Source organism: Sturnus vulgaris, chromosome 1, assembly GCF_052056855.1.
Source record: "Sturnus vulgaris isolate bStuVul1 chromosome 1, bStuVul1.hap1, whole genome shotgun sequence".
NCBI lineage: Eukaryota > Metazoa > Chordata > Aves > Passeriformes > Sturnidae > Sturnus > Sturnus vulgaris.
The window spans coordinates 24,781,235-24,794,703 of NC_142243.1; the positions used below are offsets into that span (position 1 = coordinate 24,781,235).

Consider the following 13,469-nt stretch of genomic DNA (forward strand, 5'->3'; position numbering starts at 1 on the left):
GGAGGCAGGAGAAGAAAGAAGAGAAGGAAAAGAGACGCGTGTGTACACACACACACACACACAGAGGCCTGGCTTATGGCCTGGTAGTCCTAAAAATGTAGCCTGGATCAACTCATTGTGGTCAAACTGGCGTCTCTGCACAGACCCAGAGCAGGAAAAAAGAAAACCAACAAAAAACCCTTAGTCTCACAAGACACAAAGTTAAGACTGCCTTAAAATAGAGACAGAGAAAGAAAGAGAAGGGTTAGTTTCAAATTTATCTGTATTGAAACTTGTGTCAACGAAAATACAAAATATTATAAGATAATACGAAAACTAAAAGATCAACAAGTTTGATTTAAAGAACACTCCTATTTCCTTTGGCCTCAAAACCAAAAAAAAGTCTGTTTGTGGTTATACCACTGAAAGTAAATATCCTTTAGGTTTTGGACATGCCGAGAATATTATTACTTTTACTGAAACTGTGATGTTCGTCTATACATAAGTTCTCCTAATTTGATATTCAGCAGAGCATAAAGCAAAGCAGAGAACACTGTGAAGCCAGGAACATGCATATATGTTCAGAACAAGGGCTGCAATTTCATAGGCTAGATGCTGAATTTTATCATCCATATTTGAAGTAGGAAGTCTCTTTTCCTCAATAGAAAGAACACAGACCAATGGAATCACCAAACATAAACACCTTAATTAGGCATGCATCTAATATTTACTGAATGGCTGGGTGACACTCCTATACATTTTATCTTTCCAAAGTAAATTACGTTTGGCCTGCCAAAATGAAGCCCAAGAGAAAGGGGCACAAAGAAGAGATGGAGAGAACATGACACAGGTTAAAAAAAAATTCTAACAAGATGTTACTCCTCAGAGTTATTACAGAGCACAAGAGAAATGCAACTTAGATGACAACAAGAGGAAGAGGTTGGCTGTCTATTTACCTGGCACTGGAAACAAATAATAGCATCGTGTTGGCTTCTGTTCTTACCTGCCTCTGAGCCTCAGCCAGGTTGTAGGGCAAGGTCCCTTCCTCCAGAGGAGCAATTCTTTCAATATCAGCTAACGTCATGCGCCTGAGGAAAGCAATTCACATTAGTGTTTGCTCAGAGGTTGGTTTTCAGATCACTAAAAGTTACCTGCATGTGGCCACTACACTACACTCTCCTGTTCCCCAACACCACCTCCCACTCCTTCCAAGAAGAGAAAAGAGAGAGAAGAGAAGAGAAGAGAAGAGAAGAGAAGAGAAGAGAAGAGAAGAGAAGAGAAGAGAAGAGAAGAGAAGAGAAGAGAAGAGAAGAGAAGAGAAGAGAAGAGAAGAGAAGGATAGATAATGCTCTACTTACCCCCGTGGCTCATAAAGATCTGCTAACTGAAACAAGATGTCAACTTCCATGGGTGTAACCTGACCAAATTTCTGGGCTGCCAGAACAAACTCCTCTACAACAGAATAAAAACACAGAAAATTAAATGAAATCAAACGAGAAGAAATAATCCAGAGCATCCCAAAGTTGCATTATGTTTTAGAATAAAGTAGAAGACGCTGGCTGGGGAGGGTGAAGGGGAGTAAGTTACCCAACATAGAAATGTTCCTGTCACTATATAAATGTGTGCTTTAAACAGTCTGTCCTTCATGTAACTCTCTGGTATTAAAGCTTAGTGCTACCAGCAGGATTTAGGATATTTGACATACGGTATCAATCAGCTGCAGGTCAGAGGGAAAAATATAAAATAAAAAGCAAACAAAGAAAAACCCCCAAAACAGGAGTCATGAGATGTGGAACTTTTCATGCATAGTCCCAGGAGGCCACATTAATGAAACTCTGGTGTTGCACAGGGAATTCTCTATAAAAGTGGTTAGATATAGCAGATAACATCTTGTTCCAAGCTTGTAGATCAGCTTACTGTGCCGCCAATACAAGTTTATGGAATTCTTCAACTACCCTTGAAGGTCACTTTAATAGGCTGCCAATTTGGCAGGAGTCCTAGGAAGTTTTTTAAACTTTTAAATATCTTTACATACTTTCCTCACCCTGCCCCCACCGCCAGTTTACTAGGACCTTTTTCTGATTGAAACAAAATGAAAAAGCTGGAGGGTGGACTCCAACAGGACTGTACAAAACTGAGGGGCAAACCAAGGAATGGTAATGAGGCAGGCTTCCCCCACCCCAGCTCACTGATTTAAAAACATACAGATGAGATCCTTCCCTCCATCCAAATACCCAAGGAAACTTCCAGACTGCAAATATTTCTACCAACCCTTAGTGACTTCCACATCTTTTCTATTTCCAGCCAGAGTACTGTAGATCTTTCTAATGAGCTCCATGTTGTTAAGGAGAGAATTAAATCCATTAAAATAGGAAAAGCTGACCTGATGGGAAGTGGTACCTCCAGCAGCCTAGAGTACAGACAGTAAAAGAGGAAAAGAGAAAGGAGATTGTTACAAGACTAAAAAACCTTGAAATAAAAGTTTTCAAACAATATTCTTTTACAAGAGTGACAGCAGCACAGGATTGCTTTTTTAAAAAACCTGCAAAATAAAGAACTTTAAACTATGAAAGATTCTTATGTTACTGAAACTAATCATGACCAGAATGTAGAACTCTCCCCACCCTACAAACCTAAACAAATACATATGCAGGATTATAACAACATAACCAGTAGTAATTTTAAAAGTTCAAGTTTCAGTACTGCTTCAGTTGGAAATGTTTCATAAGTTGGCTTATTTCTAGTAATGAGGAAATCTACTTCTACATGTAAAGCATATTACTATATAGAACATTTCAACAAAACCAAAACATATTCTGAAAAAGGTCAACTGAAACCTTTAAATTCACAGGCATTTCAAGTCATGGAAAACCAGCAGTAAGCTCTCAGGCTTATATCAGCAGTCAAACATAATGGGAACAATAAGGTTCAAACAGTTACTCATTTTCAAATGAGAACTGTGCCTAAACCTTTGTTTTAAAGTGGTGTTGGGTCTGCACACAGAAAAAATTATAATTTAAATAGTGAATTGATCCAATAAGATCAATGATCAAGCAAATTTCTGAAAAAAATATGCATAAGCTTGCCAAAATTTAACTGACTTTGAGGGATAATCAAAAATCCTATCTGATGTTTTATGACAGAGCATATGACCCAGGAAGGCTGGTAACAAGATTGTGAGGGAACCATGGAAGAGAGTGCCAGGTCTCACTGTCAGTCCCTAAATCTTCTGGCTATGCTTTTTGCTGCATGCATCTTCTAATATTCTGGACAGAGTTTGCACTCCTCATAACTTCACACATCCCTCTGAAACTTTCCCTTGCAAGTCAAAGAAGAATAGACCTTTAAGCACATCTTCAAACCCGAATATGGCCAAGGTTTGGATTACTTGGAATATGCTGCTACAAGTTCCCAAAATTATAAACTGTGGTCTTTCTCCAGTGAAATTGCAGAATTGCAGTATTTAATTCAGTTTATGCACTCCAAACTGAGACAAAATATACAGTCAAATGTAACAACTATCAGTCAAGATACAGTGAATGTCCTTGGTTGATGTCCCAGTTCATACATTTTCCCATTGTTCATACACTGTACTTGGAAATTACACTCAGGAGCTTAGAATTTACGTTACAAAGCAAGTTCTTTGAGGATGATGTCTTAAGTTGGGTGTAATGGTGTTCAAAAATATTTCACACACTTTACCATGATGGAATGGCTGGAAAAAAGACAAACTCTACATTTGTAGGCCATTACTAAGGTCCATCTACATGCTTTGTCTTTTGTCTCTGGAAACCAAGAACATTGAGGATGTATATTCAGCAATCAGGGTTAATTTTCATATGTGTAGATAATAACTGCTGGACTTCAAAACATGCATCCTCAAGCTGGACTACACATCCTGTAGTGGTCAAGGTACACAAGAAAAGGAATCCCACATCTGTATCCTAGGTCTGCCAGCTGGGATACCAGAACTACTCACAGCTACTAGACATTCTTCTACAAATGGTGTCAGCATGTGTGGCCGGATAGTGACCATAATGTCCCTGAAGTCCATAGCTGTGACTCTTCCAGACTGAGCATTGTCTCTCTGTACAAAGGCTTGTTTTGCATGTTCTAATTGTATCTCCTGAAAACATATGGGGAAAAAAACCAGCAGTTAGGTTCAAAATAATCACCTTAACAGTTACATTTAATATAAGGAATGCAATCCTACAAGACTCTGATACCTAACAAAACACGACTACATGTAATCTAATTTTAACTGGCTGCTGTATGTACATTTTATGTAAATTTCAGCCTTTTCTATTGAGCCTTTCCTATGGCCTCTGTCACTGACCTCAGCACCCAGGACAACATCATGGTTTCTTTGCTGTCTGGAAATTATGTCATTCAACTCATTGAAATGAGAAATGGAGAACACATATCAACATACCAGTGCAAGTACTCTTCCACTCATGAACATTAAAGTTTTCCATGATGTGCATTATCCAGTTTATTGCATGTGTCACAGCAGGTCAAAATACTTTCTGTAAAAGCACTCACTATTCCCCAAACAAGGACACAATGAAATCAACAGAAATTTCCATGTAGACATCTACTAATCTGGAAAGGATTCCCTCAAAGAGTAGCCTCATTTAAAACAAAGTTATTTGTCTACAAAAGACAACAGCAGTTTAATTTAGAACTCCTTGTATCATGACTGATTAAAGATCAGTTCTCAGTATTTCAGTAGTAGTAACAGACATAAACATTATCTGATACAACTACCTGATAATCTCAATTTGTGATCTCAATGTACTACTGAGAGATAAGAGAAGTAAAAAGGTATATAATCTCTCAAGTTGTATCTTTTCCTACTGTGACCTTCACCATTTCTTCTTAAATTACTGTTAGGCTACTTTCTTTTTTTTTTCTTCATTTAAAAGGAACAATCGTGCACAGATTATAACTTGATATTGCATATGAATTTTTGTTCAGTTCTACAGGTTTGTAAAAGAAAGAAACACCTTTGGTGATGTAGTTAAAGTTCCCAACTATATTTTATAACTGAATAAAGGAACACAAATCATTGCCATACATTAACTTTCAAGGATTATAAAAACTTCTTCACTGGAAAAACAGTGCTTATTCTGAATACATATTCATAGTGAGTTATTAAGAAAATGGAGTCAGAGCAAAACTATGTCAGAAATACTGAGCAAGTCTTGCAGTAGATTGTGATACTATCCAACTATTTCCTTTTTATATTTGCAAATATGTGCCTTAAAATACATACTAATCTAAGACTTGAGCTAGTCAAGAATCACCATCATGAAGTATTCACAGTAAATATGATCTCCTGTAAGTTGATATTTGTGTCACAGCAGCATTTAAGGAAATAAAGAGTGAAGGGTGAAAGGCAAATTCAGAGTAGGATCAGACCTACTTCCAGAGGCCTGCAGATGCCATTCCTCCCTCCTTCTATTCACTAGTTCATGCTGCCACTCAAACGATGCTTGTCTTTTTATTTCAGCCTTCTGACTTCACTAATTTTAGTCCTAATTTCTAATTACAGCACTGTACCCTGTGTGATGAAAGCTTCCTAATACATTAGGCAGAGGGAGGAAAGGGGTAGGGGGAAAAGACTGATCAATGTTTCACTCCAGAATTAATCTGAAATTTCTTCTTTTGATGGGAAATGCTGGTGGGGGTTATAATTCGAAGTGGTACAATTTCAGTTCAGCCACATTTTCTTTACATTACAGACCCCTAAGCTGAAGAGTTACAATTCAGCAATAATACTCACTCTGGCTGGATGCAGCCATGCAAGTTCTTACTTCACTCCAATTGAGACTATAATTTCAACAGAAATTTGGAAGGAAGCAATTTTGGAACGTTTATGGTAAGATGAGCACAAAAACACAAAAAGACTTCGTCAGCTTGAGACAGGCAACTACCTGGGAGGCAGAGAGCTCTGCAGAGGTGTTAAGTATAATAAAGCTTGTATCCTAAATACATATCACCTAGCAGGTAGCAATGTATGAACAAATGAACAAAAATGTTTGTCATTAAATGGAAGTACCACCAGAAAAAAACCTGTATTTAGCAAAAGGATTACGTGGGAAACAGTGAATGTTGCTTTATTCTCCTTCTCTCATTCAATTTTTTTAACCATTGAAACTGCTGGCAGTGTTTAGTTGACAGAATCTAGCACTAAAATGCAGTAAAAAAAGGACACCACTTGTTCCTGTCTGTGTACACCCATCAGTGACCATTGGTGTGACCTTGGCTGACAGTGATGTCTTAGCCACAGAATAAAGCAGGGCTCGTGCTCCAAAGAGGTGCACCAAGGGCAGGTTTCTTGTCATCACCCAGGTAACTGCAAAAAGGCTGCTAATACTACAGCTGAGAACAAGCCAAAACACCCCATCCTCTCCTTGCTAACGTGATTCTTTCCAATTTCCTTGGTAAACTGGAGCCCACTGGAGATAATTATCCCACATGGTTAAACACAATGTCAAGGTCTTGGTGCTGCCATTTACCCATCTTCTTGTCAGCCAGAAAAGATCCATTTAACTGTAGACAGACAGCAAGACAAAACTGAATGGGATGATGTCAGTCTTCTGAAACTCCCTATTCACACCTCCTCCTTAGTTCAGAAACTAAGTTCCAGTTCAAATTCAAAATGGTTTACACGTACTGCACAGATATAAAGAAGACTGACCTCAGAAAGGTAGAGACTTTTTAGGCTATGGTTATTTTGAGCAGTGCTAAACATTTTCTAGTTACACCAAGAAGAAAGAAGCACAGGGATCTTCAGCCGCATGACATTTCCAAACCATGGCCATGGACGGCAGCAGTATGGCACACAACAACACAGAGACAATCACACGGTAAAAAACTCAGAACTAAACTCCAGACAGAACTATAAAGTCTGTCACAAACAAACCAGATATATGCCACTTTTCTAATCACTGCACAGTGCATGTTAATGCAATAAACTCCTTAGTGTTTACTTCAAAATAAAAGGCTATCCATTCCCTCAGCCTCCATGCCTGAAAGCTGACACAACTCACAGCATAACCATGTTTCTGACAACTCAAAGCATAACTATGTTTCAAAATGAGTTCAGTAGCTACTGGCAATTTAGCATGAAATTCTTTATGTTTGCAACATGTTGTGTATATGCAGCTAATATTAAAAAAACCCTTAAAAATAAACTGAAAAACTGAAATAAAGCAAAGCTGCAGTCTTCAGAGATGCTGTCTGACTTGCAATAATTTTGTTATTTTATTTGTATTAATAAATTTTATTTCAGTCCCATATTATTTTACCTAGACAGACTGAGGTTTAAAAAAATACAATACTCATTACTTTGCAATACAAATTACACATCCTTACATTCTCCAACTAGACTTTCTGTAAACTTAGATATACATAGAAAATATGCATCTTCCTTGATGCTGGAAGTCCAGAATTCCCTCAGGTAGCTTAAGACTTTTTGAAAAATTAATTCATAGATCATAGCACCAGAATTCTAATGAAATTATTTCCTATTTAGAGATTTTACCTCAGCTTTCACTTACAGTTCATTAAAAGCTTCTTTACCTTCCACTTAGATAGAAATTTATGTTTGCATTCCATCCCAATGGATCTACAAGTCATCAGATATAACACAGTCTTTGCCACTGGAGTAGATCCCAAGGTTCAATTATAAGAGAGTACTACTTCATCAACTAATATTCTGGGCACAAATAAATTCCCAGACAATGCAGAAATGGTTTTACCAGGCCTACATATAAGCATATGTTAAAATTTATTGTGTGGAATAGATTTTACATGCTGAGAAAGGGGCTGATGTTGCTCTTCATAAGGCAGACTTGCCACTTAAGTGATGATGGAACATGACCAAATCCAAACACATACATGGATATATACATAGATAGATGAGCTAATTTTAAGCGAGCAAATGAGGAGGGTAAAACAACACACCTTGAGCTCTAGGCTGATGCAAATACATTGTTAACTGTATTAGAGCCAAAGAGTTTGGAGGCTATACTTCCAGGCATCTCTGTTTTTGCAGACAGAAAAAGTGCTGGCAGGATATAAATATTCAGAATCTCATATAAACACTTCATATTTAAAGCCACAAGAGATCTATCTTGTGCATGGATAAAATATACTAATGTTATTTTCCAAGAACCTTGAGCTTTGCCAGAAGTGATGATTAGTCCAAATGCTGCAACAGATAATGATCATGGAACAAGTTTATGTGATATAATAGGACCCAATGTAAAGGAATTTGAATCTAGCTAGATTATTCCATTAAAAGTTGCAAATTGCATTGTACTTACAAAGCAGTACCTGAAGCACCTTAGACAACCATATGGTCCACGTTAAGTGCAATGTAAAGTGCATTCACACATCAGGAATGCAGAAAGGTAATTTGGTATCCACTGTGGTCTCCTGCTGTCTAAGGTCCAAGGTCTAGACATCAGACCAAAAAGACTGACTCATGCACAGGCAGAATGTCAGAAGGGAAGGCTGAGTACCAAAGGTTACAGAGCTTAAAGGAAGATTTCCATGCCTGTGAACAGTAACTCTCCACTTTGTGCTGAGAGCCATTTCTGTGCTCAAACTTCAGCATCTGTAATACAATGCTGCAAGGCAAGAATCAGCAGGGAAACTTATGTGATGCAAGGATTTACAGTTCTAGAAAGTGGGTAAACAGATGTACCCAATTACTGTGACTGACTGTGACTGACTGAGCATCCTAATAGATTGTACTGATAATAGGCAGTTTCAGCAGTCTTAGGACAATTAATTTATTTGAAAATCCTTGCTGCCTGCACCAATGCTGAAAGCATCTTTATTAGCAGCATTAGAACTTTTCCTGAGTGCATCTCACCTCTCCAGAGACAACTAGAACTGTCATCCTTATTCTCCTGGCTTATGCTCTTCCTCCCATGTTTCTGGCCTATATAGATCATCACCAAAAGGGATGGCTGGTTCATTAGGACCACTGACATTTTCCATCACAATCAATTATCCCCACAGTATCATCCCAACCGAGAAAAGTCCTCTGTCAGATAAGAGGAATATCTCTCCACAAGATGAGAAAGCCTAACAGTGAGGACTAATCTCCAAAGTTAGAAAACTCCCATCTCAGTGCTTGCTTTTCCTAATTCAAGTAAAAAACACAAAAGAACCCAAAGAAAGAACTCAAATATTCCAAATACCCAGTCTTAACACTACAAGCTTTTTTAGGTACATGACTCTAACCTCTCTTAGCCTCTCTCAACAACCCTCACACACATACACACCCTTTTTTTTCCTTTTTTTCTTTTTTTTTTTAACTGTGAGAAAGTATTTTTACTCTGAGTTTTTCTACAGGTTTTCCTCAGATCTCTAAGCAAATAGAGAGATGAGGCAAACAAGACTGGTACTTTGTTAAAACTGTGACTTTAAACCACCAATATCAGGATACATTTACTAGGCTTATTCTGTAGTTGGAAGGAGATACCAGAACACATTGCTAGAGGCATTTTTTCCTAATCAAGTAGCACATTTGCTTTTTCATTCAAAAGAGATTCTGATTCCTATTTCTGTCACAAAACTGGTTTATATCTTAGCTACTTTGGAGTTACAATAGTCAATAAAAAGCCTAAGGGAATATGATTTAATCATGTGATACCTGACGTCCTCTTCATACAAAGTTAATTAGCCTCTGTTCTACAAAGTCAATTTGAAACATTTGTCTCAATAGCATTATCTTAATTATTCCTCATCAAAATGATACCACCTCCTACTGTGAACTAACATACTTGTGTAAACAAGAAAAAAAGAAACCTTGCAGTCTTGAAGCAGGTTCCCATTTTAAAACTCTCTAGTGTAAATACTAATACAGGCATTAAGTATTCAGGAGGAATACAAATAAGAAACTCACGTGCTTCACCTTTTTTCCTACTGAAGACTATTTTTAACAGTACTGCTGAAATACAGCAGTATTTCATTTTATTATTTTATTAGCGTAATAGTTTACTTCCTGTAACAAAGTACCCAGAAGCATGAATAGCCAAGAACTCCTTGCAAAGAGTAGTATTTTATTCTTTATATGATACAAGCAAATTTTCCCTCTCTAAGACAAGCTTAATTCAAAAAAGATCAAAAGTGTGTGGAAATAGCTTGTAACAAATATTACTGGATATGAACTCTGAATTAAATATATGTTTGGTAAACATGCTGTTTACAGACAGAACTACTTCTTAATACAAGTCTGGCAAGTGGAGTCCAAAATGCTCAATACTGTAATTTAACATTCTTTGACTTGTATATTTAAAAATACAGGAGATTTTTCCGACATCGAAGTCTAGGTTTTTAATTTCACATCTAAGTCTACACAACCCTGTAGAAAAAAGTCACCTTCTGCAAACAGATGCAAAAGCAAAGGAAAAAAAAAAACAGCTAGCCTGAATCAGCAGTTTTGCCAATAGCACATCCTATTTATCAACATATTATACAACTCCAGCACTCTGAATGTAAAAGCCTACACTTGGTGTATATTTCAACTTTGCTACCAGCATGGTATATGGCAAGTTTGCAAATACTTTGATTCTTGCATCCTTCTTATTACTCTTGAGAAATCATACTGTATTAGACCCACCAGTAAAAACTGAGTGAACTCGGGGTATGTTAGGTGTCTTTTTCTATCCTTTCCAAAATGCAGCTGTACAAACTCTGAATTCCAGTTGAAAGGAATGTGCTGATGAATCGTGGTCTGGCCAAAAACTTGTTTAGCATCCTCTGGGAAGAAAAGAAAAATGTTCATTTAGTAATAAAATAAAATAACAATAGAGACAAACATATAAACAAATAGGATATTTTGTAACAGGAAAGCAATCCTGCTCATATAAATTAGTAACATATTGTACAGCAAACCTAATGTTTTTTGTTCACGCAAATCATCACCCTCACAAATAGTTTCTGAAAAATATTTTTGTGAAGTTTTATACCCACAGCATTTAATTAAAAGAAACTCAGATATTTCAAGTTTCAAATTCAAACAAGGAAAAATTAAAATTAAAAGACAATTTATAAAAAGATGACTAAAGCTAACTGATTTTCAGCATAATCTTTTCAAGCTGCTAACAATGAAAGTTTTGTGTCATTATAAGTCAGGCTTTTGAATTCTTCCCAGAGTTCTCCACATTCAAACAAATCAACTACAAAAACACCGTTATTTCAAGATCCTCTCTTCTGGAGTTACTTATAGAGCAGTGACAAGCAGGACAGGGGATGGGGGGAGACACGGCAGGCAGGAATAAAAACTTATCACCAGCACTATGCAGACTTTAAGCCTAAATCTCTTCGACAAGGAGGGGAGCAGCATGACAAGTAGGATCCCACCTAAATACAAGCTTCATATTTAGTAGTCGCAACTGGGCAACTATTTGCTACACACTTGGCAGACTGGTAATACACAGCAGTTTCCATGAAGAAGCAAATATTTGCTACACAATCAGCAGTAAGGACCACGTTTCTGCAACTAGACAGCATATACTGTAAGTAATGAAAACAGCAATGAGATCTGAGCAAGTACTTGTCTCAAAGGACAGAGCCCACTTCAATATGATAGTTTTGTCTCAGCCAAAAAAACAGGACAAAGATATCCTCTGAAGACAAGCTCAAGGCTAGAGGTTCCCAGCTGCTAGGTGCCTTCCTAATTGCTGTATGACTCTTCCAACAACTCAAGCCAAGAGCCAGCTCTTGTCTCCTGTGAGCTCCTGTGAGCATAAAGAGATGGTTCCCAGGAGTCACTCCCTACCCACAGGCTGGGCCAAGAGCTGGTCTGCTCCCTTCACGCCTTGTGGAAGAAAGACCAGGAGTCCAAACCACGAGCTCCTGTCTGTCTCTGTGAGCAGCAGAGCTGTTAGCCAGTTCCCAAGCACGGCTGGTGCCTGGGGTTGAGGAAATCAGCACAGCTTAGTGCTTGCCTGTGTTCAGAACAAGCTGGGAGTCACCCCACTGGAGCCAGCTTCTGCCTGCCAGGACTGGGAGCCGCCTTCCAGCTCATTCTAGTGCTTGTGGCAAAGGTGGGAGCTGACTCCTTGGGGTGATGAGGTCTTGTCTCTTCTGCATGTTGAGTTCCAGCTTCTGGTTCAGTCCATGCCAGGCAGGAACAGCAGCTCTGTTGATTCGGGGAAATCAAACCAGAGTGGAATTCCCTCTTTTAGGCAAGGAAGCAAGAAAAAATAAGAGGAAAGTGGCACAGCTGGTAGGAAGATGTCAGGAAGAGACAAAGTAAATGAAGAATAAAAACATAGAAAAAAACAGTCACAAAGAGATGAAAGTGGCAGGTGTTATGCTGCACCGATCCAAAAGCCCTGCAGATGGTATCACCCACAAGAATAGGTTGGTCTAAAGCAAGAAGGCTTCACAGAGAGAGCAAAAATGAAACTGGAGACCTCTTCCCATCTCACAACCCAGTCTGTAGTTTCAGCTTTAAAAACACAGCACCCACTGATCCCAGGAAATCAGTGGTGAAAGAGCAAGTTGGATTTAACTTGCAAACAGAAAGACTAACCCCAGTTAACCTCAAATTCATAAAATTCATTACTCCAAGTCCTAATGTCCTATGAGAATTTTCTCCAAGCAAAGTCAATGCCCCCAGGACAGCCCCATTGTTCATTCATGTCTTAAGCTTCATCACAGCCAGCTTGGATCTTGTCTGCCAGCATTCTCCAGGAGCAAAATACTGCTCTCAAGGCAGTGGGAGAGAAAGTCTGTTGGTTCAGGGTGAGGTTCTATCCCTCTACTTGAAGTCTTTCATTTAGGGTGCTTCCTACTGACACAGCTCAAGGCACCTTGCCACATGTCACTGGAGATCACATTTATAAAGCTCCTGCTTTCTGCCAGACTTTCTTCAAAGAAGGCAACCAGCATGAAAAAGACAGCCTGTCTTGCCTGCATACAAGAGGAAATAAAGGTTGTCTCTTTTTGGCAGTGACCACTGCTTTTCCAGAGAAATAAAGACATTCACAGAGAAATCAGATGTTCATCTGCCTCCTCTTTCCCTCTCACGCCACCTCCAGAATTTCCCCAGAGCAAGCCACTGATACTGTGTGGATGAAATTAGGAACTAATCATCATTTACTAAAAGCTATGTTTGTCTGGACTCCAGACTTGCCTTTGTCAGAGAAAAAAGGTGCATTCTTACCTGATGCAAGGTAAGAGATAGCAGAAACTTAGCTAGTATAAAATGGGTCTCAAATTTGTTTTGATGGGGCAAGGGTCCACACAATTCTTACTTTAAATTGTTAACATATGAAAGCTGCAGAGTTTCCTTTGAATATGTCCCTGTAAATTTATTTTAATTTATTATTATACATTAGCCATCTTGAAGGAACAACGTATCTTGCTCCCCCAGTTCTGTGTCCTGTAAACTCTCCTTGGCTGGAGCCCAAAATCAAAATTCCATCTCAAGAAAATGAAACATACAATCATAGAATGGT

The 13,469-nt window shown here is 38.3% G+C and overlaps 1 protein-coding gene across 4 annotated transcripts in view; it reads right to left on the reverse strand.

The window, feature by feature from the left end:
* SLC25A13 (solute carrier family 25 member 13) overlaps window positions 1-13,469 on the reverse strand; it is a 102,398-nt gene that overhangs the window by 38,469 nt on the left and 50,460 nt on the right. For all 4 annotated transcript variants that reach the window (XM_014878486.2, XM_088161890.1, XM_088161903.1 and 1 more), the window contains 5 exons: window positions 10,622-10,761; window positions 3,959-4,105; window positions 2,251-2,389; window positions 1,338-1,431; window positions 983-1,067 (listed from right to left, as the gene is read on the reverse strand). In XM_014878486.2, the coding sequence (XP_014733972.1) occupies window positions 983-1,067; window positions 1,338-1,431; window positions 2,251-2,389; window positions 3,959-4,105; window positions 10,622-10,761 (605 nt within the window). The remainder of the gene's footprint in view (window positions 1-982; window positions 1,068-1,337; window positions 1,432-2,250; window positions 2,390-3,958; window positions 4,106-10,621; window positions 10,762-13,469) is intronic.